Source organism: Bidens hawaiensis, unplaced genomic scaffold (genome assembly GCF_021521415.1).
Source record: "Bidens hawaiensis isolate Kalapana, Puna unplaced genomic scaffold, B.hawaiensis_p1.1 tig00004105_1, whole genome shotgun sequence".
In the NCBI taxonomy this organism is placed as follows: domain Eukaryota; kingdom Viridiplantae; phylum Streptophyta; class Magnoliopsida; order Asterales; family Asteraceae; genus Bidens; species Bidens hawaiensis.
The window spans coordinates 1,749,930-1,776,803 of NW_027491242.1; the positions used below are offsets into that span (position 1 = coordinate 1,749,930).

At 37.2% G+C, this 26,874-nt stretch overlaps 3 protein-coding genes across 3 annotated transcripts; 2 read left to right on the plus strand and 1 right to left on the minus strand.

Annotated features, from left to right (window-relative positions):
• The first annotated feature begins 13,825 nt into the window (after window positions 1-13,825).
• LOC143625373 (uncharacterized) lies at window positions 13,826-15,742 on the plus strand. Its single transcript, XM_077095712.1, has 8 exons — window positions 13,826-13,896; window positions 13,995-14,057; window positions 14,121-14,201; window positions 14,298-14,322; window positions 14,388-14,426; window positions 14,502-14,619; window positions 14,796-14,971; window positions 15,516-15,742. Exons 6-8 carry the CDS (start codon window positions 14,546-14,548, stop codon window positions 15,740-15,742), a joined length of 477 nt encoding a protein of 158 aa, XP_076951827.1. The 5' UTR covers window positions 13,826-13,896; window positions 13,995-14,057; window positions 14,121-14,201; window positions 14,298-14,322; window positions 14,388-14,426; window positions 14,502-14,545.
• Window positions 15,743-16,107: 365 nt separating this feature from the next.
• Window positions 16,108-18,196, plus strand: LOC143625374 (peptidyl-prolyl cis-trans isomerase-like; the record flags this gene model as incomplete). The annotated part of the gene is made up of 8 exons (XM_077095713.1): window positions 16,108-16,188; window positions 16,269-16,323; window positions 16,421-16,513; window positions 16,749-16,787; window positions 16,858-16,975; window positions 17,131-17,294; window positions 17,377-17,506; window positions 18,073-18,196. Coding segments are annotated over 8 exons (804 nt in total), but the record flags the coding sequence as incomplete, so codon positions are not given.
• Window positions 18,197-22,527: 4,331 nt separating this feature from the next.
• Window positions 22,528-26,328, minus strand: LOC143625524 (transketolase, chloroplastic-like). The gene is made up of 7 exons (XM_077095839.1): window positions 25,777-26,328; window positions 24,818-24,908; window positions 24,620-24,725; window positions 24,255-24,537; window positions 23,987-24,135; window positions 23,629-23,782; window positions 22,528-23,551 (listed from the first exon to the last, which is right to left on the minus strand). Exons 1-7 carry the CDS (start codon window positions 26,272-26,274, stop codon window positions 22,589-22,591), a joined length of 2,244 nt encoding a protein of 747 aa, XP_076951954.1. The 5' UTR covers window positions 26,275-26,328; the 3' UTR covers window positions 22,528-22,588.
• Between the last annotated feature and the right edge of the window lie 546 nt (window positions 26,329-26,874).

The following is a 26,874-nucleotide window of genomic DNA, read 5'->3' on the forward strand; positions in this document are numbered from 1 at the left end:
ACTCCAACTCCTCCCGACACAACAACAACAACAACAACAAGAAACCCAAGACTAATTACCGAAACTTTGTCGTCACCCAACCTCAACCACCGCAACAAGCCCAAACTCTTCCCCAAAACCGAAAACCTTATATTGGTAACTCCCCAATATGTAACACTTGCCAACTTCACCACCCAACGAACTCGCCGTGTCGCCATTGTACAATTTGTAATCGATTTGGTCACTTCCCCAACACATTCCGATCCACCCAACGAAACCAACCCAACCAACCTAGTTTTGTGGCTTTTCATACTACATATCTATTGTTCAAATTTATGAATTGCTTACAAACCTTTGTGTTGATAAACTTTATTTTATGAAATGTTACAGGTTTGCATCTAGGTTGATTATGGAGTTCGGTGAAGAAAACATCACAAATACCGTTAGGATATTAGCAAAAATGAACAATATTTGATTTGCTATATTTTGTTATATTTTGTTGTATTTGAGTTATGAATATTTGGTTATGTGACATTTTCGATGTTGTGAAATAAAATGAGTTTGTTAAATATTGTCGCTTTAAATAGTGTCATGCGCTTATGAGCAATCGTTGCACCCCGGCATGTTCCGCCGCCTTTGGTCGGGGTGTGACAGTACTAGTTTAAGAAATCATTTGTGATATGGGCGTGTTTGGGATATCTTATTTACGCCTCCTTGTACCTTATATAAGGAGTTTTCCATAAGTTACAAAATTGTAACTTATGAAAACTATTTTTTCCTTTTTTAAAAGGTTTAATAAGTTATATTACCTAAATATTATTTTAATATATAAAAGTGAATAAGTTATAAGGAGGTAAAAATAAGGAAACCCAAACACCCCCATATAGGGTTGTTCATGAGGCAAGCCAGGGTGAGCTCGAAATTAAATGAGATAGCTTAGCTAGGCTCAAGCTCAATTTTGAAGTTAAATGAGCCTAAGATCGAGCCATGACCCAGGCCGAGCTTAGGTCGATTTTGGGTCGATTATAAAAATGTTCCAACTCAGTTCATGTTATCATAAATCAAGCTTTTTTAGCTAGTTTTATTTGAGCTCAACAACTTATTATATACCACAGTGACAATCAGCAATAAAGTTGCTCAAGATGTTATAAGTTGTCAATAAAACTTATATTTTTGTCTTTATATATCAATTATATGTGAAAACATAATAAAAATAAGAGTTCGATCCAACTCCATGAAGTTGGAGTTCGAGCTTTAAACAAGGCGAGCTCAAGTTTGATTTTTCCGCTGGATAAAATAAACGAGCTCAAGCTCGAGCTCGAGCCAGCTCGGCTCGATTACAACACTCTCCAAGATACTTTGTTAAAAACTTCAAAAGTAGTTAAGTAACTTTATTTGTTCTTTAAATTAACAGTTTAACAACAAACACAAGTACATTACAAGCCAGAATTAATAACACACGACTTACAAAGCAAGATGTTGTACATAATTAGATGCACAATACATTAGCCAAACAAAGACCCAAACCGGACCTAAACTCTACATTTCTTTCTGTTTATTTTTTTAGAGTATTCAAAGTGAAAGTTGAAACTTATATGTTTGAAGGTTAATATAGATTAGGCAGAGGGGTGTAGGGGGCGCGAGTGGGGGCGCCAGCCAATAATATTGTGACGTGTGGCAGAGAGAGAAACTTGATAAGATGGGTGTTGGTAGTGGTGCTCGCGCCCCGGGCCATGGTGTGGAGGGGCGCGAGAGGGGGCGCGAGCGGTTTATTTTTTTATTTTTTTATAAATGTATTAAAAAAACGTATTATTAAAAAAACAAGAAATTATTTAAAAAACACACATTAATTAAAAAAACACAATAATATCTAAAAAAAAATTAAAGTACTAAAAAAACATTATTCTTATTCTTCGGCTTGGTCTTCTTCGATCAACCTCTTCCGGATACGTTCCTTTTGTTTTTCCATCAGCATTTGGTCGACCGGATTTAGGTTACTGAAGTCTCTTGTAAGGAAGTCCAAATCTCTCATTCTTTTTTTTTCCTTTTTGTCATTAGAGACCACCTCTATGGTTTTGTTGAATTTATTGAGGGATTCAACAAGATCGGTGATGTTTACGGCTTCCCCCTCAGCCGGTTTTTTCCCCCTAGCGTCCCTTCCCAATGGGCGCCTCCTCGGCGGTGAAGACGTTTCCTCCCCCGCAACGTTTAGGTCGAATCCAACCCGGCAATCCGACCCGGCGGAAGTGCTGTACGCTCCAGACGAACTAGTTTTAGTCCGTTTCGGCCCTACTTCCGCATCAACGTCCGGCGCCACCAGCTCAACCCACTTAGAACATCTTCTCAACCTCTCCCACACCTTTACATCGTCCCACGTCTTCACCGTCCCATACCTCCGCAGGCACTCCTGCTTCCACTCTTCGACAGTGAAATTATAAACCGCCAAATCGTCACTGCCACTTGGTCTCATACGACCGGCGTTCCTGTTGAACAGATTAGTAAACAAGCCGACAAATTTTCTGATTTCGGTCCACCGACCCGAAATCATATCGGGGTTCCGCTCTGTACTCCCAACGAGCGAATAGAACGTCTCACTAACCTTTGTCCAAAAGACCTTGCTCTTTTGGTAGTCCGCTGCAAAATGCATAAATAAATTTGTAAGTCATTTAACTTTTTTATTTAACTTTTTTATTAAAAATCATTTTTAAAAACGTTAAAACAATTACCGCAACGCCGATCCTCAGAAGTGACTATCCAAGCCCGACACAGGGCTTCCTTCTCATCCGATGACCACGGAGTGATTTTCCGTTTCGTCCTTCCGGTCGAAGCCGAACCCGACCCGTCTGTTGCAACTTGTTTTTTCCGGTGGACGCGTCTTCTTTGTCCCGCAGCTTCACCTCCTGGTTCTGGTTCTTGTGTCTCCGGAACTACAAAGTTAGGAGACGGTTGTATGTTGGATGGTTGAAAGCCGGATGATTGTTGCGACCCCGAATAAAACATCGCTTGGTCCGGTGCCGACCATAAATCGTCGTAACTGTAATCTGAATCTAGGTTTGGGTACCAATTTCCAGCCATGTAATCTGATATTGGTATGTGATATTGGTTTTGGGTGTGGTATGTGAGAAGGGTTTTGGGTGTGGTATGTATTAGTTTAGGAATATATATGTGATATATAGAGGAATATATATAGAGGAAAAATTTTTTTTTTTTTTTAATATACATTAATATGAGCCAACGGCTCTATTTACGGAACCCAAGATGCCTTCACGCTCCCCCCAGCCGCTACCCCTCTTGCGCCTGCCTCTTTTTCCGCGCTCGCGCCCCTCTCGCGCCTCGGTGGTGTGGTGCTCGCGCCCCGGAGCGCGAGCGGCTGTCCTCTTGCGCCCTTCCTAGCGCTCCACACCCCTCAGCCTTATAAATACTTGAATTTATGTTGAGGTACAGTGATCTGAAAAGAAAGCATCATAAAAAGGAGACAAACACAATTGAAAAAGAACTTTTTAAATTTTTTTTTTGTCTTTTAGTTGATTGATATTGATGTTAAACTAGTAAAACAGATTATAAATATTTGAATTCATTTTGAGGTACAGTTGAAAAGAAGGCATGGTTAATAGCTATTATAAAAATGAGACAACACACTGACACAACTGAAAAAAACTTTTTAATTTTTTTCGTCGTTTAGTTTATTGATATTGCTGTTAAACTAGTAAAACAGATTATAAATATTTGAATTCATGTTAAGGTACAGTTGAAAAGAAGGCATGGTTAAAGCTATCATAAAAAGGAGACAACACACTGACACAACTGAAAAAGAACTTTTTAATTTTTTTTTTGTCTTTTAGTTTATTAATATTGCTGTTAAACCAGTAAAATAGATTATAAATATTTGAATTCATGTTGAGGTACAGTTGAAAACAAGTCATGGTTAATAACTATCATAAAAAGGAGACAACACACTGACACAACTGAAAAAGAACTTCTTTAATTTTTTTTTTTGTCTTTTAGTTTATTGATATTGCTGTTAAACTAGTAAAACAGATTATAAATATTTGAATTCATGTTAAGGTACAGTTGAAAAGAAGGCATGGTTAATAGCTATCATAAAAAGGTGACAACACACTGACACAACTGAAAAAGAATTTTTTAATTTTTTTTGGTCTTTTCGTTTATTGATATTGCTGTTAAACTAGTAAAACAGATTATAAATATTTGAATTCATGTTAAGGTACAGTTGAAAAGAAGGCATGGTTAAAGCTATCATAAAAAGGAGACAACACACTGACACAACTGAAAAAGAATTTTTTAATTTTTTTTCGTCTTTTAGTTTATTGATATTGCTGTTAAACTAGTAAAATAGATTAGGCTGAGGGGTGCGGAGCGCTAGTCAGGGCGCGTGAGGGACTTCGATAGCGCCCCGGGGCGCGAGAGCCACACCACCGGGGCGCGAGAGGGGCGCGAGAGGGGCGCGAGAGCGGAAAACGAGGCAGGCGCCAGGAGGCTCGCGCGCGTGAGTGGCTGTGGGAAATGGGAAAGAGCCGTTGGAAGGCTTTAATAATGAATAAAAATATTTTTTTTTTTTTAACAAAATCATCTATATATATCACAATACATATATCACAATACATATCAAACACAACCATTCTCACATACTACAACCAAAACGAATATCACACACCACACCCAAAACCCAAAATCACCCTATCTTCGAAACCTTTTTTTAAAAACATGTCTGGAAATTGGTACCCAAACCTAGATTCAGATTACCCTTACGACGATTTATGGTCGGCACCGGAACAACCGATGTTTTATTCGGGGTCGCAACAATCATCCGGCTTTCAACCATCCAACATGCAACCGTCTCCTAACTTTGTAGTTCCGGAGACACAAGAACCGGAACCAGAAGGTGAAGCTGCGGGACAAAGAAGACGCGTCCACCGGAAAAAACAACTTGCAACGGACGGGTCGGGTTCGGCTTCGACCGGAAGGGCGAAACGGAAAATCACTCCGTGGTCATCGGATGAGAAGGAAGCCCTGTGTCGGGCTTGGATAGCCATTTCTGAGGATCGGCGTTGCGGTAATTGTTTTAACGTTTTTAAAAATGATTGTAAATAAAAAGTTAAATAAAAAAGTTAAATGGCTTACAAATTTATTTACATAATTTTGCAGCCGACTACCAAAAGAGCAAGGTCTTTTGGACAAAGGTTAGGGAGACGTTCTATTCGCTCGTTGGGAGTACAGAGCGGAATCCCGATATGATTTCGGGTCGGTGGACCGAAATTAGAAAATTTGTCGGCTTGTTTACTAATCTGTTCAACAGGAACGCCGGTCGTATGAGACCAAGTGGCAGTGACGATTTGGCGGTCTATAATTTCACTGTCGAAGAGTGGAAGCAGGAGTGCCTGCGGAGGTATGGGGCGGTGAAGACGTGGGACGGTGTAAAGTTGTGGGAGAGGTTGAGAAGGTGTGCCAAGTGGGTTGAGCTGGTGGCGCCGGACCTTGATGCGGAAGTAGGGCCGAAACGGACTAAAACTAGTTCGTCTGGAGCGTACAGCACAACGGACGGGTCGGATTGCCGGGTTGGATTCGACCTAAACGTTGCGGGGGAGGAAACGTCTTCACCGCCGAGGAGGCGGCCATTGGGAAGGGACGCCAGGGGGAAAAAACCGGCTGAGGGGGAAGCCGTAAACATCAACGATCTTGTTGAATCCCTCAATAAATTCAACAAAACCCTGGAGGTGGTCTCTGTTGACAAAAAGGAAAAAAAAAGAATGAGAGATTTGGACTTCCTTGCAAGAGACTTCAGCCACCTAAATCCGGTCGACCAAATGCTGATGGAAAAACAAAAGGAACGTATCCGGAAGAGGTTGATCGAAGAAGACGAAGCCGAAGAATAAGAATAATGTTAATGTGTTTTTTTAATTTTTTTTAATTAATGTGTTTTTTTAATTTTTTAGTACTTTAATTTTTTTTATATATTAATGTGTTTTTTTAATTAATGTGTGTTTGTTTAAATAATTACTTGTTTTTTTAATAATACGTTTTTTTAATACATTTATAAAAAAATAAAAAAATAAACCGCTCGCGCCCCCTCTCGCGCCCCTCCACACCATGCCCCGGGGCGCTATCACCACTACCAATACCCATCTTATCAAGTTTCTCTCTCTGCCACACGTCACAATATTATTGGATGGCGCCCCCACTCACGCCCCCTCTCGCGCCCCCCACACCCCTCAGCCTTATAAATATTTGAATTCATGTTGAGGTACAGTTGAAAAGAATACATGGTTAATAACTATCATAAAAAGGAGACAACACATTGACACAACTGAAAAAGAATTTTTTAATTTTTTTTTTGTCTTTTAGTTTATTGATATTGCTGTTAAACTAGTAAAATAGATTATAAATATTTGAATTCATGTTGAGGTACAGTTGAAAAGAAGACATGGTTAATAACTATCATAAAAGAGACAACACACTGACACAACTGAAAAAGAATTTTTTAATTTTTTTTTGTCTTTTAGTTTATTGATATTGCTATTAAACTAGTAAAATAGATTATAAATATTTGAATTCATGTTGAGGTACAGTTGAAAAGAAGACATGGTTAATAACTATCATAAAAAGGAGACAACACACAGACACAACTGAAATAGAATTTTTTAATTTTTTTTTGTCTTTTAGTTTATTGATATTGCTGTTAAACTAGTAAAACAGATTATAAATATTTGAATTCATGTTAAGGTACAGTTGAAAAGAAGGCATGGTTAATAGCTATCATAAAAAGGAGACAACACACTGACACAACTGAAAAAGAACTTTTTAAGTTGTTTAGGGAGCTGTTATTAATACACCATTTGCTTCTTTAGAGAGGGTGTAAATAAAAGTAAAATGCATGTTAAAAGAGGGTATGAATATCAAAAAGGGTGTGTGAATAACCTACGCCGTTTTTTAAAGTTGATTGATAGTGTTGTTAATCTAGTATTTTATTTGTCCGTTTTTTAAAGTATGCATGTTTTGGCTTGTCTTTGATCATTCGTTTAGAGGCCTAAATGATAAGATTGTTTTCGCCAAAGAAAAAACTTCAAAAACATTAAAGTAAATTTTATTTCTATTATTATATGAAGCGTTTCATTATAACCGGTGAACATATTTAGTTAAATTGGTTGTATTCAGGTTAAATTGATATGACGACTCATTTAACCATTTTATTTTTTAAGAGTTAACTAGATTTAATACCATGTTGCGTTACGGCAAGGTTGTTAATCTTAATAGATGTGTTCACCAAGTCAGTGTCACCACTAAACCAATACAACACCACTGCCTAACCGCCGCCACCATGTAACCAGCTTTGCTTCGTTCTCTTCTCCTCTACAAAAACCACCACCATCGCCAAACACTACCTAGTCTCACCATTCAAACACACCCACCCGCCTCCGCTCAACGATCTATCTCCACCACTGATCCACCCCGGCTGGAAAACCGTGTCGGATTGGAACTCTTCAACCTGCAACTTTGGCCACCACAAATTTGTTTCCATCTAGAACCTGCAAATCCGTTTCCTACTCTCCCCCATAATTGTGATGTATTTGTTTTCGCATGAAACAACCATTGTTGTAGTTGAATCCCATCTATGATGGTTTCCTGCTAAGGGTGATTTCCGGCACTCAGGAATGAAGATGAGCGGGTGAGCCAGTAACCCGTCAGTGATCTAAATTAACCGTTAAAATAGAAAGAGACGGTACCAATCACAACCAAGAAAAACATTAGTATACCTTTTGTTTCATAATATACAACTCATTATCAACCACACACATTACCAAAGAAAACACCACAAATAGTAACTGCTAACGCACTGAACTCCAATCCACAACAGCCTTAACTGAAAGAGAAAGCAGATTTCAGAGCTACAACAATATAAACCATGTGTACAACTTATAATGTCTAACATGTAAAGCATTATATACAACAATATAAACCATGTGTACAACTTATAATGCACGATTTAGGTGAAGATAGTTGTAAATTAATATATATATTAATAGTAATAGTAATTGCACACATGACATGAGACATACACATGCTTTAGTGTATGCTTTACAGATGGAGGTGGTATATTTATGGTGGAATTAGGTAGAACATAAGTGTGTTAAACTTAATTAAAAGAAATTAAACACTAAAAAATGTGAGAGAACCTAATTTTACTAATTAATATAGGTTGTTGCTAAAAAAAACAATGGAGGGATTAATATGTGATCATATAAGAAATGTTTAAGGATATGAAAATATAGGAGATGGATATAACAAGTAAGAAAGGGATTACATTAGTCCAACAGTAAACCTTAAACACACAAGTCGTTCAATAAGCATCCCGTGTCTTCAGTCTCCATTAAGTCAATGGTCTTCATTAAACTGAACACAAGACCCAAAATGGGCCTACACAAACCCAACATGAGACGCCACATAATACGTTCATAGTTGAAAGGTCAAAACCAAATAATAATCTTATTGAATAAAAGAGTAAAGTTAGAATACAAAGGGAGACGAAAATGAGAAGTGTAAAGAATTTTTAAACACACAAAAAAACCTCTTAAAAATAAATTCAAAAAAATAATAAAAAATCATAACTCAAAATATAAATAAAAAACGAAAAAAATAGAAAAGCTAAAATATTTCCGCCATCATTCCCGTTAAAAAAAATACAAAGAAATATGAAAAAAATAAAAAAAAATTGACGAAAAGACACTATGGTGTGTCTTTGATGAAAATGAACAAAAGACACAACTATAACTAAAAAAGACACAATATATCGGAAAATATAACACAATGTCGAACAAAATATAACACAATGTTGAGTAATATAACACAATATAAAGAAAAAAACAATGACGAAAATAAACATAAAACACTCTGATAAACAAAAAGACACGACTTTTTTCACTTATCATTGTTTTTTTATGAGAACGAGAAAGACGACGGAAATTTTTTTGTGTTTTTACTTTTTCGCTTTTTTATTATATTTTGAGTTATAATTTATTTATTTTTAATTTTTCTTAAAATTTTTTAATATGACTAAAAATCCTTCTTATCTTTTGTGGCTTCGAGAGCACAGTCGTGGTGTTTGCAAGACCATATTCTTCGGGGTTGTGATATTTATGGGTTGGTGTAACATCCCGAAATTTCAAAGGTAATATTAATTATATTACTTATTAATAGATGGAAAGTTTACTCGGGTTATCAGGAAATAAATAACAGAATAAGAGTTGGTATGGGTCTGGCTAGTGTCGGGTAAAGGACGTTGGTTATGGATTTGGATTAATTGAGATAGGTTAAATGAGAATGAGATTTCAGGGATATAAATACCCCCAAAATCCCAAAATATCTCATTTCTCACCAAACTCCACACACACTCCTTACACACTCAAAACACACACATTCTAACCGATCAAGATTCGAAGCCGAGACCCGAGATTTGTTGATAGATCTGAGTTGGTAAGGTAAGAACAAATCCAACAAAGCTAATATTACTGAAAATGGTTAGGATTGGATGGGTTAACCGGACCCGAAACCCAAACTGCCCAAATCGGACCCCTAAAACGTCGATTTTAGGCCGATTTGATGGTTGGGATTTGTAGGCGCCGATCATACGATTCCGTGGGTACCAAAATCGAGTTATTTGGCTAAGAAACGAAGGAGTTATGGGCAAAACAGATCTGCAGTGCGATAACTTCGCCTGCAAGATTAAGTTCGCCTGATGAACTTCGCCTTCAAGCGTAACTTCGCCTTCAAGCGTAACTTCGCCTAAAAGCCAAGTTCGCCTAAGGATAACTTCGCCTAAAAGCCAAGTTCGCCTGAGGATAACTTCGCCTAAAAGCCAAGTTCGCCTGAGGATAACTTCGCCTGAAGCCAAGTTCGCCTAAGGATAACTTCGCCTAAAAGCTAAGTTCGCCTGAGGTTTAACTTCGCCTAAAAGCCAAGTTCGCCTGAGGTTTAACTTCGCCTAAAAGCCAAGTTCGCCTGAGGTTTAACTTCGCCTAAAAGCCAAGTTCGCCTGAGGTTTAACTTCGCCTAAAAGCCAAGTTCGCCTGAGGTTTAACTTCGCCTGAAGCCAAGTTCGCCTGAGGTTTAACTTCGCCTGAAGCCAAGTTCGCCTGAGGTTTAACTTCGCCTGAAGCCAAGTTCGCCTGAGGTTTAACTTCGCCTGAAGCCAAGTTCGCCTAAGGTTTAACTTCGCCTGAAGTGAAGTTCGTTTAGAAAATAAATTAAAAACCTAATGAAAAATGTGTTAAGACAGTTAATGGCTAGCTCGACCCCAGCCAGGGGCTCTGCCACTTGGACCCTGCTAGGGGCTGCCGCCCCTAGACCCCGCTGCCAGGGGCGCTGCCCCCGGACCCCCGTTCGTTGTGGGTCATATAAAGATAGAAATACATTATGAGGAGTGATAGTTAATTGATACGTGTAACTTGTTCAGTCAGCCGAGCTCAGTTAAAGAAGGGATTTACAGCTATCAGAAAAAGAAGCAGAGTTCAGGTGAGTTTCTAGCCCCACTTATGTGTTATGTTTTCGGGGCTGTGTGCATACTCAATGTGATAGTTAATACACTTATCCTAAGAGATAAGTGTATGCCTTATATGGATAATGTGAAATATATGAATGATTGCTTGATGGTACGTGAACGATCTTCGGATATTGCACGTACTGTCAGTTTGCAGCGCTAAGAATAAGGTAAGTATGTTATGTATGTGTATGTGTATGAACACGATAGAGATAATAGAAGAAAGAAACGATAGCGTATGGTTGTATGGTTACGAAGGGGGTACCGAGCCCTAGTAATACTCGAGGAATATAGGGCGTAATGCTCTTTATAATGTAAGATATGAAAGTAAGATAGTACAAAGAAAGCAAGAAAGTATGAACGAAAGGATATAACTTTATGTGTATGCCGTGTATGATATAAGTGATAGATGTGATTGATTTCTTGACGGCACGTGAACGATCTTCGGATATTGCACGTACGTCAGGATGTAAACAAAGATATTAATATTGTATGTAATGTGAGGATGATGTATAAACTTTATGAATGAATACTTGTCGGGGCGTGAACGATATTCGGATATTGCACGTAACGACAAGGGGTATGGTTGTTAAATGAACGAGGTAAAGAATGTCTAGAGTGTTCTTATGTATAATGTAAGTATGTGTATATAGGTACACGAATGGCATGTGAGTCCTACGTACGACATAGTAAGTTAGGATGGCAAATCCCTCTAGCTTCTGTCGGACATAGACTCGGCTGGTAATGGCGTAGTTAAGGACTGCGAGCCTTATACGTGAAGTAGATGATATATGTAAACGTAGATAAGGACTGCGAACCTTATACGTAATGTAGATGTGTGTCAGCATAGGAAAGGACTGTGAACCTTATACGTGCTGTATTTGTAGCATAGGGGAGGACTGCGAACCTCGTACGTGCTAAGAGTTAGGGTGCAACATAGGGAAGGACTGCGAACCTTGTACGTGTTGTGGATGTGTGTCAGCATAGGAAAGGGCTGTGAACCTTATACGTGCTGGTTTGTAGCATAGGGGAGGACTGCGAACCTCGTACGTGCTATGAGTTAGGTTGCAACATAGGGAAGGACTGCGAACCTTGTACGTGTTGTGAATGTATTATGGTATAGGGAAGGACTGCGAACCTTGTACGTACCATAAATGGTGAACATAGGTAAGGACTGCGAACCTTGTACGTGTTCACGACCTTGAGTACAGGTATAGACGGTGAACTATGAACGTACTCTCGGTAGACTGAGGTTAGTGATTGTAGATATGTATGTATGTATGGTAGCAAGTATGTATGTAGAACAGAAGGGTAACTAGTGAAGTATGGATATGTATCTACGGATATGTATGTATGTGTATGTATTGTATGGCGTTCGATTAACTAGAACTCACTCAGCGTAGCTGACTTTTAGTATGCACGCAGGTGAGTTGATTACAGAGTTAGCATGAGGATGACACACGGCATGGATTGAACGGCTGGCATCTGAAGAAAGAAGTAAAGATGTTTTAAATATAAAGTTTTGTGTTATGGTATCAAAGAAAAGACTTAATGTTTTGTAACAAATGATTGACGTTTTATATTCCGCGAAAAGTTTTAATAAACTCTGATTTGTAAGAACTGTGTTTATGAGTAAATCCGACGCTAAAGTAGGGCACCGGGTTCGGGGCCTTACAGTTGGACTCTGATTATGGGTGTGCGATGGATCGTTTACGTACTTCACTTCCAGATTTTGATCTTAGCGGGTTCTCTAATAAGGACACCGCCCCCCTAAAGCCCAACATGTTGTGGCGAGTGCCTTATTTAGTGGAATCGTCAAGAGTTTAGAAGTGAAGTTTGATCTATCCCCTCGCCAAAAGGCGGTGTTTGAATGCCTTCGGGCTCCTCGGGCTCAGGATTTTCTAACGGCTATCCCCATTGAAGGATTAGGCCAACGTATGTCGGGTTTGGAGTATCGGGCTATCCTTAAGTACCGGTTAATGATCCCTATGTTCCCGACGGATGAACCTTGCCCAATTTGTCGCAAGGTCTGTTTGGATTCTTTTGGTGACCATGCGGTGCATTGCAAAGAATTGTCTGGCTTTAAATACAGACATGATCTGGTTAGGGATGTTCTGTGTGATGTTCTTAAACGGGCAGGGATTTCTGCTAAAAAGGAGGCCCCTGTTAACTTTCTCACGGATCCTATTGAAGGGAGGTCTACTTTACGACCAGCTGATATTCTTGTGTTCAGGTGGGCAGGGGGGAAACACGCCTGTGTGGATCTTACAGGAGTGTCTCCTCTTGTTGGGCTCAGGGACCGTGGGTTTGTTGTGGGTCAGGCTGCGTTGAAGGCTGAATCGGGCAAAGTTGTTAAACACGAGAAAGCTTGTTTAGATAATCAACATGTCTTTCTACCATTTGCCTTTGATACATTTGGTTTTCTGGCTCCAGAGGCTGTGAAATTTTTGAGTAGGGTTCAGCGCGTCGTACACGGAACCTCTTCAGCTTCTAGGTCTCAAAGCTTCGTTTTTAGCAGGATTGGCTTTGCTGTTCAAAAAGGGGTTGCGGCGCAGCTTGTTGCCCGTTTGCCTGCCACTTTATTGTAATCGTTTTATAGTAAATTATATAAAACTTCGATTATTTAATAAATAAATTATAAAGATAATGGAAAAAAAAAAAAAAATAACTTACCCTAGTATAACATACCCATATCGTATGCTAGTCACATGGATATGATGGGGTTATGTTAAATGAATGAAAATCAAAATTGGAAAAAATTGTACTAAAAGTAACAAAAATAATAATCTTTTGGACTAAAAAGATTAGCCACATCCTTATTTCTCTCTCTTTTTATATTTAATTATATATTATTATTAAGTCACGAAGCTTGCTTCTTCGAATCGTAACCAACCAACAGTAAACCAAATCGCCGTGGATCACCACCCGACCCGACCCGACCCGACTACTCCAACGCCTGAAGCACATTAATTGATCAGTCAGTCAGTCAGGTATTATTAATTATATAATTTATGCATATTTTTTCAATTAGGGTTGATTATTATAACTAAAGAACGAACTTGAATCGAATTATTAATAATTTTATTATGTACGAAATTTAATCGATTAATGCTTGATTTTGCTTTATTTATGATTATTATGATGTTACTTTCACTTTTATTATTGCATCAAATTTGATTGATTTCGTCTGCTAGCTTGCTAACAATCAATAAAGATGCATACATTAAGATTATTATTATTATTCTAAAGTTAGTTAGTTTTATGGTTTAGGTGAAGCAATGAGTAACCCTAACCGTAACCATAACCCTCGTGTGTTCTTGGATATATCCATCAATAAAAGTCCTCCTGAAAGATTAGTAATCGAGGTATGTGCGTTCGTTTCTTCAATATGCAACATTACCATTACTACTATGGATGAATGGATTTCAGATATTAATTAATGATAACGACTCAAAATTTGCAGCTTTTTGCTGATGTCGTGCCTAAAACAGCCGAGAATTTTCGAGCACTCTGCGCAGGTGTGTGAGTTTTTTAAGATATTCAAAAGACATACATTTGCATTGTAATTACTATATTATTATATGTGCAGGGGATTGGAAGCACTACTGGGAAACCATTGCACTACAAAGGATGTGTTTTCCATGAGATCACTAGAGGCCTTGCAGCTCAAGTATGTTTGTTTGTTTATCTCAGTCAAGTACTTTTAAATTCTGTTCAACCCATTGTTTATTTTGGATATAAGGATTCATTTAAATATTTGTTGCAGGGAGGTGATTTCTCGAAACAAAATGGTATGTATATTATTTAAATCTTGTTTTTCATAAGGCAGCTTCCTTGATCTTTTGATGGTTTGCAGGCACCGGTGGGGAAAGCATTTATGGAAAAACTTTTCCAGGTACGATTTAAAAATAATGTTTAATGTCGTAGATTTACAAGTATCTATAATTATAATTCAAGTGTGGTTTTGTAGATGAGAATTTTAAACTCTATCATACTGGGCCCGGTATACTATCTATGGCAAATTTCGGCGCAAATACAAATGGATCTCAGTTCTTTATAAGCTTCCGTCGCCAACGCTTTCTTGACGGGTAATTCACTGACCAGAATCATGTCAGTTTAAGGGCTTATATTTTAAGTTTATACTATCTGATTATAAACTTATGCCTTTAAATGCTGTTGATTTTGAAAATTAGAAACTGGTTGAAATCAAGTTACTTTCTAAGCCCGCAATATTTTAACTAGTCATTGTTATGTTTAATCGCAGGTGCCATGTTGTTTTTGGAAAGGTAATAAAAGGTTTGGAAACCGTTCAAAATATTGAGAAGATGGGAACGCCTTCGGGAAAACCTAAAGGACTGGTAGAGATTACAGACTGTGGTGAAATATCTCAAGACCAAAAGCGCAATGTGATGGAGTCTGATATACCTCAAAGTATTTCAGGTGTGTCTTAGACTCTTAGGGGCTTCTCTTTACCTATTTTTGTCTCGTGTCAGTCTGATTTTTGTTTATATGTTTGTGAATTAATTAATTATTTATTTTCATACCCTCATACTTCTTCTATTTTGTATATTTGTTTATTCAGCTTAATTTAATTTGATTATGTATATATTTATTTTTGAGTGCAAGTGTAAATTGTTGTAATGTTTTTTTTTTATTATTATTTTATATTTTTATACTATTTTCACTATCTTTATTTATCTTTTATTATTATTACTATTACTATTACCTATTTGTATATTGAATTTATTTGTCCAGTTGTCCTTCTCTGCTGTATATTTATTTATATGTTTCATACATATGGTTTTGGAGCTGTGGGTCTCTTTGGAAGCAACCTCTCTATCCTTTGAGATGAGATAGATGTACGGTTTGCCTACATTGCACCCTCCCTGGACCATGCTAATAACCTTGCTATTTGTTGGATTTTTACTTAGTATGGTTGTTGTATTGCCATTTACTTTTTATTAATCCAGTTAATTAATTGTAGTCGGGAAAGAAGAATCTGAAGCAAATGTGCAAAAGGATAATAATTTAAAGAAATATGAATCAGCTACATTGAAGAACAACGTGCTTGTTACAACTAGCGATGATAGGGAACTTACATTTGAAAAGCCACATCAGCATACAGATGATCCAAGCAAAAGCTCTGAAGATAAAAAGCTCAATGTGACGGAGTCTCATAAAGGTATTGCATTTTTAAGCCTGCTAAATTAATTCATTAGATTATTACTGCAGTTTCTGTATTCATGTTTAACACACATAAAAGCTAGAAAAAACAACAAAAAGTGTATGCATCTTAACCTATACTAACATGCACCATTTTGACCCGAACCCGTTTTGAGTCAAAAAGAAAAACTTAATCTTTTTAGGCAAAAAGAAAAAAACTTAATCTTTTGATTGGTGAGTAAAAAACGTCAGTGATAAAAGGAAGAGAACGGAGCCCAACCCTTTGGAACCGTGTACTAATTTACAAAATTGGTGTACTTTATAAATCAAAACGGACAATTATGTTCATTGTATTGATTACAGACAGCATCATACTTTAGATTTTATGTATATACTAATGTTAATTATATTGTTTAGATGAAAAACTGAGAAACCCTCGCGTGTTCTTGGACATATCCATCAACAGAAGTCCTCCTCAAAGATTAGTAATCGAGGTCAGTATGTTTGTTTTTTCAGTATGCATGCATTATGAATGGATTTGAAATATTAAATTCTTAATTATTGAAATTTGCAGCTTTTTGCTGATGTCCTGCCTAAAACAGCCGAGAATTTTCGAGCACTCTGCGTAGGTGTGTGCGTTTTTTTAAGATATTGAGAAGACGTACATTTGCATTGTAACTACAATATTATTATTATTATTATTATTATTATTATTATTATGTGCAGGGGATAAGAGGAATGGAACCACTACCGGAAAACCATTGCACTACAAAGGATGTGTATTCTTTCATATCATTAAAGGCTTCTTCGCTCAAGTATGTTTATATTCTTATCTCAACCAAATACTTGCAAATTCTGTTCAAATTGTGGTTTCTTTTACCCTATGATTGCTTTGGAAAGTGAAGTTTTGGATATAAGGATTCATTTTAACATATAATTTCAAAATTTTTGTTGCAGGGAGGTGATTTCTCTAAACAAAATGGTACGTATTTTGTTTTAATTCTTGTTTTCGATAGAGTGAACAAGGGTTTCATGATCTTTTGATGGTTTGCAGGCACTGGTGGGGAAAGCATATATGGAAATACATTTCCAGGTACACTTTAAAAAAGTTGTTTAGTGTTAAGATTTACGAGTACTTAAAATTTCATGTGTGGTTTTTGTAGATGAGAATTTTAAACTTGATCATAGTGGGCCCGGCATACTATCTATGGCGAATGACAGCCCGAATTCAAATGGATCTCGGTTTTACATAAGCTTCAGTCGTCAACTCTTTCTTGATGGGTAATTCACTTATTAGAATTATGGACACATGGGTGTATTTTATTTCAGTTTCTTTTTCAGGACACTTTTAAGCCCACAGTATGCTTTGAGACGGACTAAAATTAAAAGAGTGTATTAGCTCTTGTTTAACTAGTCATTGTTTTGTTAAATGTCAGGTGCCATGTTGTTTTTGGAAAGGTAATAGAAGGATTGGAAACTGTTCAAAATATTGAGAAGTTGGGAACAACTTCAGGAAGACCTATTGGGCCGGTAGAAATTACAGATTGTGGTGAAATTCCTCGAGATGAAAAAAGCGCAATAGTCTCTGCTATACTTCAAGGTCCCCCCCCTCCCCTCCTTTTTTTTTGTAATTAACTCCATTGACGTTACTTTTTATTAATCCATTTTGACCACCTTTTTAGGCCAAAAGGAAGCAATGGAGGCGTTGGTGGAGCGTTTTTTAGATAGGGACTCAGACTCTTCAAGTTCCACTGACGAGACACGCCGTAAGAACAAACGGAAAGCCATAAGCTCAGAGCGGAAGTCAAAACGGTATGCTTTTTATGTGTGTTACTTTAATCCTCCTTTTTTTTTGTATGTATCATAGGGGTGTTTTAGTTATTTGATCATTGAGGGTGGTATGGGAACGATAGGATATGTTTGGTTCTTTGAAATTAGAAATGATATCCACAAAACTAGGCCTTCTTCAAAGGAGATGTGTTTGGAATTTTTGATTTCCATTTCAACCTACAGTGATTCCGACCAACTGCCACCTTAGATTTGTTGATTTTTGGGGCGGTTTATAATTGCTTGTCGAAGCTGAAAGTGTAATAAACAAACAAATGTTGGACCCCCGCCCCAATAAACCATTTTTTTGAGAATTGTAATATAGACTATACTGGTCACAGAAAGTGTGCATGTGCTTATTGTGTTTTGATACCAAACAAAACCCGATTGCTAATGTAATTATTTGCGAGTGAATAAGTTGTATTTTTCTTTTTTGAAAACTGATTATTTAACTCAGTTTTCAGATATTCTAGTAAAAGTCACACGGTTTTTGTTGAGCTTGATTTTTATTCTCTGTTATTATTTTGCATAAAAGTCTGTTTTTTTTGCAGGTATAGCCAAAGCAGCCCATGCCTGGGAGTGAATATTAGTGACAAATTGGAATCTCGTCTTGGACTGAGGATGGCCTCACCCAGAAGGTCACTGTCTCCGTCGCCACATGAGCATTCCGAGTGAGATCTGTGGCTCAAATCAGGTCCCGGTTGAATTCAAGTTCACTTAGTGGTCAAAGGGGTCAACTGTTAACTTTTTTGTTTGTGATGGATTTTTAACTTAAAACTAGGAGAATCTTGTTTTTACCCACATGCTTATTTAATGATGTTTATATGTTTTCTTTTCTGTGTAATAATAATAATAATAATAATAATAATAATAATAATAATAATAATAATAATCTTACATGGAGTTGTTTGACAGGAAATTGAAATCGGGTGTGAAATTAGAAATAATTGAAATCGGGCGGATTGTATGCAAAGCTCTTAGTCACCCGCCTTCTCTAAAATATGATCATTGAACTGCACATAATACTCCACCATGTGGATGATACTAGACTAAATCTTGAAATTGTTTGCTTCAATGTCCGTTGTGCCAGGCTCATGCCATAGCCATCAAATGACGGCTTGGCATAGTCGTCATGTTCATTTCATTATTTTGGTTTGCTATGTCCCGTGTCCGCTAAAGTGTCACCCTCGTTCGTCTCAGCTGCTACCCGTGACTTAACCCGCGTATTATCTGTAGAAAGTGTTGCTTGGTTTCCAATAGTAGAAAAACAAGCTAGGCGCGGATGTGGTGGACGCAAAACATACATCACCTAAGAAAACACTAAGAAATTAAAAGTTTAAAACACGTAAAAAGAAACTAGACTAAGCTAAAAATAAAAATAAACAAAAATAAATCAAAACAAGTAGACTGAGACGATAAAAAAAATATAAACAAACGCTTAAGTTTGCACTCAAGAAATTAAAAAATGGACTCACAAGGTACCATGTAAACTTAAATAAAAAGACTACATTGTATATATGTTGTAAATTGAAGTTGCAATACATACTATTTATGTTGCAATACAGACTATTTGTAGGAAATATATATCTAGATAGAATAGATCTAATTAGCTCCTTCACCAATTGTAGACAACTTGACGATAGGAACATGCATGGCACATCATATTCCTTTTTATGTATGGCATGTCATATTTCAAATCATTCAACATCTGCTTTGCATGGACTCAATCTTAATCTATGTTGATCGTAACCACCTTTTTAGGCCGTCCACCCGAACCATTGCCCCTTGCTCCATTGCCATTGTTTGCATATTCGTTACCCTTGAGTGCCAAGCTAAATGGTCGCGAGCTACCTGATCATGTAAAACAGTTAATAATAAAAAGAGCCACTTGTTAACTGAACTCAGCTCTTGGTTTTTGACCTTTTGGATTCGTTTTAGTAAAATATATAACCAATGGATTGATTAACCAGTGCTCACCTGCCCTCTCAAACAAGTTGAATTCTTCTGCGTGTCGGCATGGCCTTTCCACTCTTGTTCAAAACCAGCCAACTCATCTAAGGAATCACCATCACTTAAATTCAGCCTCTTAACTAACGTAAGTTAACAATAGCGGTGGCTAAACAAGTTGTATGCATTAATTATGATTTCACAATGATATCAACTCAATGATAATCTGAATTTGAATAAAACATTTAGGAGGTCTGTATGCATAAAGATACTAAAGACATTTTTTACCATAGTTTTTAGAAAATATGTTATGATATAGAAAGCTACATGTGTAGAGTATATAAGTGTCTACAAATGTAAATATTGTAACATCCGGTGCCTCGCACCACCAATATTGTCCGCTCTGTCCACGAAGAGCTCACTGATTTGTTTTTAGTTGCCCAAAACGCGTTGGTGATTGAAGAGGCAAGACATTTACTTATGAACCAAGGATCTCTTTTGTCCACGACCAAAGTGGGATAGTCTAAGAGTGGGACGATGTTGTGTTTGTCAAGGGTGTTACAAATATGATGGAGAGTCAGTTATACATTAGTTATACTTTGTATCGTTTTTCTTAACTCTTAAGTTAAAGCTTTTAATTGAGTTTTCTTAAGCAAAGTTTTTAATCACTATTGAGCTTAAACTAGATGAAGGTGGTTAGGTGTAGAGGATCTACATTCCAAAAAATTAGGTACAATCAAGTGAGGTGTTAATTACTTAATTGGCTTATACCTACCACTTTAGGGATTGATGGCTTTACCATTCTATTCATGCAATCATCAATCATGCACATTGTTTGTTAATATTATACATGGTTTTAAGCCCAAAGTTAAAGGCCCACTTGTCTTAAGTTTAATTACAATAATATATAAATTTTTATTATAAAATTGTATTTTGTAACTTAATTACTCGAAATAAAGCATCCTAAATTTTTTTTAATAAAAATTGCTACATTTTCAAATTAAAATTTTCTTTTTACTAGTTTGAAGAAGTTTTTTTAAAAAGAATAAAATACACTCATTAAAAAACTTACACACTTTTTTGAACATATGAATTATAGAATTAACACATGATAAATAGCTATTATAAAAAAAATATATGTAGATTAGCTTTGTTCTTATATAACAGTCAATGATTCCAAGTGTTAGGTGGATGCAAATTTCTTTAAGATTATTCTTGAGTATGTTATTTAATTTCTAATCAAACATGTTCCATTATTCAATCCATAATTATACATGCACACAAAGAGAGACTAAATACTGATTACTAAACAACCTTTTTATAATCAAAGGAGACTTTAACAAAATAAAGTATGTATAAATCAAGTTAAATACTTTGTTGGTTTTTAAAACCTTATGAAAGGTTTTAAAAGATTGTAGAAGTTAATAAAAATGTTTCCAACTCTTTTATAAAGTTCTTCACATATGCAATTGGTTGGTTGGGATAATTTTTGGATAAGAAAAGTCTTCCAATCTGTTTTGCATCTTCAACTTTATCTTACATTATTATTAAAATAAATAAATAAATCTATTTGAGAAAATATTTGGGAATATACTATTAGGGGTGTGCGTGGTGCGGTTTTAGGTTAAAACCAAACCAAAACTTCGGTTTTTGGATTTTTGAAACCGTTCAGTTTTAGTTTTTCAGTTTTCGTTTTGGTTTTGGTTCGGTTTCGGGTTTTTTCGGTTTTTCCATTTGAACTTGAAAATTTTAGGCCGAAAAAAAAGTTGGTGAAAAATAATAGATATAAGTATAAATAATTTTGATAATCGTTACTGGTTGATAGTTATACATTTGGTAAAATATATACGAGTTATATATTTATTAAATTCTTATTAATTATTTAAAATAAAAAATATAAATAGAAAAGTTTAGAAATTCGATTCAATTTCGATTTTTATTTCATGCAAATCCAAAACCAAACCGTAAGTTCGCTTTTTACAAAACCATAAAACCAAACCGTCGATTTTTGTTTCGGTTCGGTTTTTTCGGTTTGGAATATTCGATTTTTTCGATTACGGGTCGGTTTTTTCGGTTTCTTGCACACCCCTAATTTCTTAATTTCTATAAACTTGTTAATTAAGTTCTTTCAATATCCAAATGTTGTTTCATGGTTTGAGTAATTTTAATAAATGCATATATACCAAACCAGTCCTGAAAATAGTATACCATCCAAATAAAGATTAAAACAAACCACTCTATCCTACGGCCACATAGTTTTTAAATTTTTTATATGACACATATCCTGTTAAGCTAACCATTTTGTGACCCACATTTCATATGCAACACAAATCACTTGAATATTAACAAAGATTAGATAACCTTACCCATTTTCAATGGCTCATATCCATCACCCAATCCATTCAAACAATAAAAGAACACCCTAAAATATAAACTCTCTAAAATTCAAGAATTAGATAAGAAAGCAACCTTTTTTTTCACATAAAATATAAAACAAAAATGTAAGATGCTAAAAAAACCAGAATAATATCTTATTATAAGTTGTAAGATTGCACTAATTTTGACGTTATTTTACTAATTTTGTGAAAATAACGTTAAAAGTGATGGAAGTTAATCAGGCATCATGTGGTGGCATTGATAGCCGAAAGACAAGGGTACATGCACCAATCAGCCGGCGTCCCGATGATTGAGTGCTATGTGCCTTATGTAATATGTCCAAGGCTTGATGCAAAACTACCATCAAGCCGGGGGTCTCACCGGAAGCAGCCTCTCTAACCCCATGGGGTAGAGGTAAGGCTGTCTACATCTTACCCTCCTCAGACCCTACCATAGCTTTGCTATTGGTGGGATATATTACTGAGTACGATGAAGTTGTAAGATTGTGTACATTACTCAAAACAACACCTCAAAAGTAACCAAACAAATCACAAAACTTCGAAAATTATGTTTCAATTTTGGTACAAATAAACAAGAGCATTAAGCGATCAACCATTTAAACTTCTAATCATCTCTTCTGATCTTCGTTTGATTTAAGGCGTTCGATGAAAAGCACCAAAGACTAAAAAAACCGACTTCTTATTATTCCTCGAAGAATTTGATGTCGGGTTCAAACCAACCAACCTAAGAAGACACTTGTTTAGCAGCTGCAATCACAGCTTCAACAGTAAGCCCATATTCCTTGTAGATCTTTCCTGCTGGTGCACTGGACCCCCATTTGTCAATCCCGATAGCTTTTCCTGCACTTCCAACGATTTTCGCCCAGCCGAAAGTCGACCCAGCCTCGATGCTAACACGAGCAGTCACACCCGATGGAAGCACGCTTTCTTTGTATTCATCAGATTGGTCATCAAATAACTCCCATGACACAAACGACACCACACGAACAGTTTTCCCTTCTTTTCTTAGCTCATCAGCAGCTTTAACCGCGATTTCCAGCTCAGAACCGGTACCGATCAAGATAACATCGGGCTTGTTACCGGTTGAGTTATCGGTTATCGTGTACCCACCTTTCGCGGTTCCTTCGATTGAAGTTCCGGGCAAGTTGGGCAACTTTTGCCTAGAAAGAGCAAGAATAGAGGGTCGTTTTCGGCTTTCGACAGCGACCTTGTAAGCGCCAGCTGTCTCGTTTCCGTCAGCCGGGCGGAACATTAAGATGTTGGGCATGGCTCGGAAACTGGCCAAGTGTTCAATGGGTTGATGAGTGGGACCGTCTTCTCCTAGACCAATGGAGTCGTGGGTCATTACGTAAATGACTCCTGCTTCTGATAAAGCGGAGATTCTTATCGCGCCTCTCATGTAATCAGTGAAAACGAAGAATGTAGCACAGTACGGAACGAACCCGGGGCTGTGGAGGGCGATACCGTTTGCAATGGCTCCCATACCGTGTTCACGGACACCGAACCGAACGTTGCGTTCTTCGGGTGTGTTTTTTTGGAAGTCGCCGAACATTTTCAACAGTGTCATGTTTGAAGATGCAAGATCTGCACTTCCACCAATCAGACCGGGTATAACTGGGGCCAATGCGTTAAGCATTGTTTGTGAGAGGTTTCTGGTTGCATCACCGGGTGTTTCTGGTGTGTATGTCTACATAAATAAGAAAATTATTAGAATGTTCTAAAAACTCGAGATGCAAACATGATGGCATAATATTAAGTACTGACCGGAAGAGCCTTCTCCCATCCAGCTGGAAATACACCAGTTATAATAGATTTCAAATCAGCAGCCTCTTCGGGATACTTGCTTTCATAAGCTGCAAATTTAGAATTCCAGTCAGCTTCAAGAGCTGCACCATCAGCGGTGTGTCGGCTCCAGTGCCTGCGCAAACAAGAAAACCAAAATCATCAAACCCTAGTTTCAGAATTTCATATTGTTCCAAGAAAACAAGTTGAAAGTTATAAAGTTTGAATTTTTTAAGATCTTTTGCATGCTTCTTAATTTCAAGTTTCAACCCTAGTTTAGAATTTCATATTGATTCAAGAAAACAAGTTGAAAGTTAAAAAGTTGGAATCTTTTACATACTTCTTAACTTCTTCTGGTACATGGAATGGCTCGTAAGGCCATCCAAGGTTTTGTCGGGTTGCATCTACTTCTTTTGCACCCAAAGCGGCTCCATGAACACTGTATGAGTTAGCCTTGTTTGGTGACCCAAAACCAATTGTTGTTGTCACCTGCAAGTTGACACAAAACCTAAGAAAAAACACCAAAAAATACCAAATTTCTCTCGGGTATTGCAAGATAATAATAAATAGATAATAATAATAACAATAAATACGATATAGTTACTGACCTTGATCAAAGTGGGCTTATCAGTGACAGCCTTGGCTTCTTTAATGGCTGCACGGATCTCATCATAACCGGTGTTACCATTCTTCACCCAAATGATGTGCCACCCGAGAGCTTCAAAACGTTTGTCAACATTCTCAGTGAAGGCGATCTCGGTGTCACCGTCAATGGAGATGTGGTTGTCATCATATAAAGCAATCAGCTTTCCGAGTCCCCAATGTCCAGCAAGTGAACACGCTTCATTTGCAATGCCTTCCATTTGACAACCGTCTCCAAGAATACAGTATCTGAAACACAACCCAGGATTATTTTTGTCTTAAAAACTTAACTGGATTCGTAAAACACCGATAAAAAAATATGAGATCTTACGTGTAGTGGTCGACAACCTCAGCATCGGGTTTGTTGAAACGAGCAGCCAAATGCTTCTCGGCAAGAGCAAGACCAACAGCGTTGGCAATACCTTGACCAAGAGGACCTGATAGCAAATTATAATTGTTTAGACACAAAAATGATTTCATTTCATAAAGACTTTAGTATCTATACATAATCATGTATCTGAGTACTAACCGGTAGTGACTTCAACACCAGGAGTTTCAAAGTTCTCGGGATGGCCAGGAGTTTTGCTTCCCCATTGTCTAAATTGCTTCAAGTCTTCTTCCTATAAAACATATGACAAAGTATTAATAATAATAAAAGTGTCAATTAATCAATTGCATCAGCTAAACAGATGAAACATCACACTGACTTGAAGAATTGATTCATAGATCAATCAATCAATAAAATCAAGAAATTCATTACGCCACGAAAGAACCTAAGATCATGCCATGAAAGAACAAATTCGCCGTCTTTTTCCAAGAAAAAAAAGAATATGTTCCTAATTTAAAGTTTTAAACCAACATTCAGATCCCAGACAAGTTACATGCAGTAGCAGGACCACACATAATTCTATGAAACAGACCAGCTAAATAACATATCCGTGCTGTAAAGATGTAATTTTTAGCACAATCCCAGATCCGAAAACAGATTCAATTCATTCATGCATCTCATTGAACACATGCTGAGCATAAACGACGCAGCAACCAAACATCGAAAAAACATAATATTGTCGAAAAAAAACATCAAATTGTCATATTTGATCACCTAACTATCCAATTAACTTATTTGTACTGTAAAAAAATGATTTAATAAAGAATCCCAGATCCGTCAACAGATTCAATTCACTTAGGCATTTCATCGAACACATGGCGAGCATAACCGATACATCTAAAAAACATCAAAAAAGAACATCAAATTGTCGTAGTTCAGTAGTTGATCACCTAACTATCCAATTAACTTATTTTATACTATAAAGATATCATTTTTCACAAAACCCCAGATCTAAAAACAAATTCAACCCACTGACGCATTTCATCGAACACATGGCGTGCATAAACATTGCATCAAATAAACCAACAATTATTACACTTAAATCAATTAAATGTAAAACAAACAATTACTAACGCATAGATATTATCGAAACCACTTACTTTAACAGCATCATAACCAGCAAGATGAAGCAGAGCATACTGTAACATACACCCATGTCCAGCTGACAAAACAAACCGATCTCTGTTAAACCAATACGGGTTCTTCGGGTTATACCTCATAACCTCATCATACAATATATGCCCCATGGGCGCACAACCCATGGGCAAACCCGGATGACCCGAATTCGCCTTCTCCACGGCGTCAATCGCCAGGAACCTAATCGTATTAATCGACTTCTCCACCAAAACCGTGTCGGTCTTCTCCAGCGTTTCCACCGCCGCGTTGACGATCACGCGCCGGAGCGTGGAAGGAGTGTGACGGCGCGTGGAGGGGATTTGTGTGCGCGTGGAGGCGCGTGAGGCGGTGGATTTGAGGCCGGAGAAGGTGGGGATTGAGAGGGTGGTGGGAATTGATTGTTGGGTGGTGGTGGTGGGGGTAGAGCCATGGCGGGGTACGGCGGCGTTAGAGAGAGTGAGAGAGAGTGAAGTAGCAGCCATGGCTCTGTGTAGAGAGAGAGTGATGGGTTAATAATAATATTATTGGGTTGATGGTGGGTTTTATTTATCAGTTTGTGAAGAGATTGGTGAGGGGTGGTTGTGGTGAAATGGACCGTTGGATGGAGTTGAAGATGTGATCACAGCCGTTGAGTGAGGGTAGGAAATGAATGTATTGCCTTTGTTTGCAACTTGGATTTTTGGAGTGTTTTTAAAATGGTTTATGGATGGGTATATACCATTTTGTTATTTGTAATCTAATTTAGTGACTTGGATTAACGTTGAAACTAACCATAAAACTTTTAAATGTTTCGTTTATATATATTTAAGATTTAAGATATATATGCATGTGTATGAGAAAGTGCTGGTCTTCGTGAGGGTGCTCCCATTGAACGCCCCTACAATAGCGTCCATATACGGTGTTCACTTCCAAAACCGCCTCTTCACCTCCCCACGCCCATAGCGAACTGCCTAATAAGGTTGTAAACGGATTGAACCGAATTGAATGAGACATTATACGTACTCGTCCGTTAAACTTTTGTTAGACAAAAGGACGATTCACAGACACGCTATCGAACAAAAATCGTGTCTGTGTCTGTCCAT

Excerpts from the sequence above, each read along its gene's own strand:
- LOC143625524 (XM_077095839.1), bottom strand. The coding sequence starts at position 26,274 with ATGGCTGCTACTTCACTCTCTCTCACTCTCTCTAACGCCGCCGTACCC. Across the intron at positions 24,909-25,776 it reads CTGGTTATGATGCTGTTAAA|GAAGAAGACTTGAAGCAATT; the intron begins GTAAGTGGTTTC and ends TATGTTTTATAG. Across the intron at positions 23,552-23,628 it reads GATGGGAGAAGGCTCTTCCG|ACATACACACCAGAAACACC; the intron begins GTCAGTACTTAA and ends TTATTTATGTAG.
- LOC143625373 (XM_077095712.1), top strand. The coding sequence starts at position 14,546 with ATGGCAAATTTCGGCGCAAATACAAATGGATCTCAGTTCTTTATAAGC. Across the intron at positions 14,620-14,795 it reads CGCCAACGCTTTCTTGACGG|GTGCCATGTTGTTTTTGGAA; the intron begins GTAATTCACTGA and ends GTTTAATCGCAG. Across the intron at positions 14,972-15,515 it reads TATACCTCAAAGTATTTCAG|TCGGGAAAGAAGAATCTGAA; the intron begins GTGTGTCTTAGA and ends AATTAATTGTAG.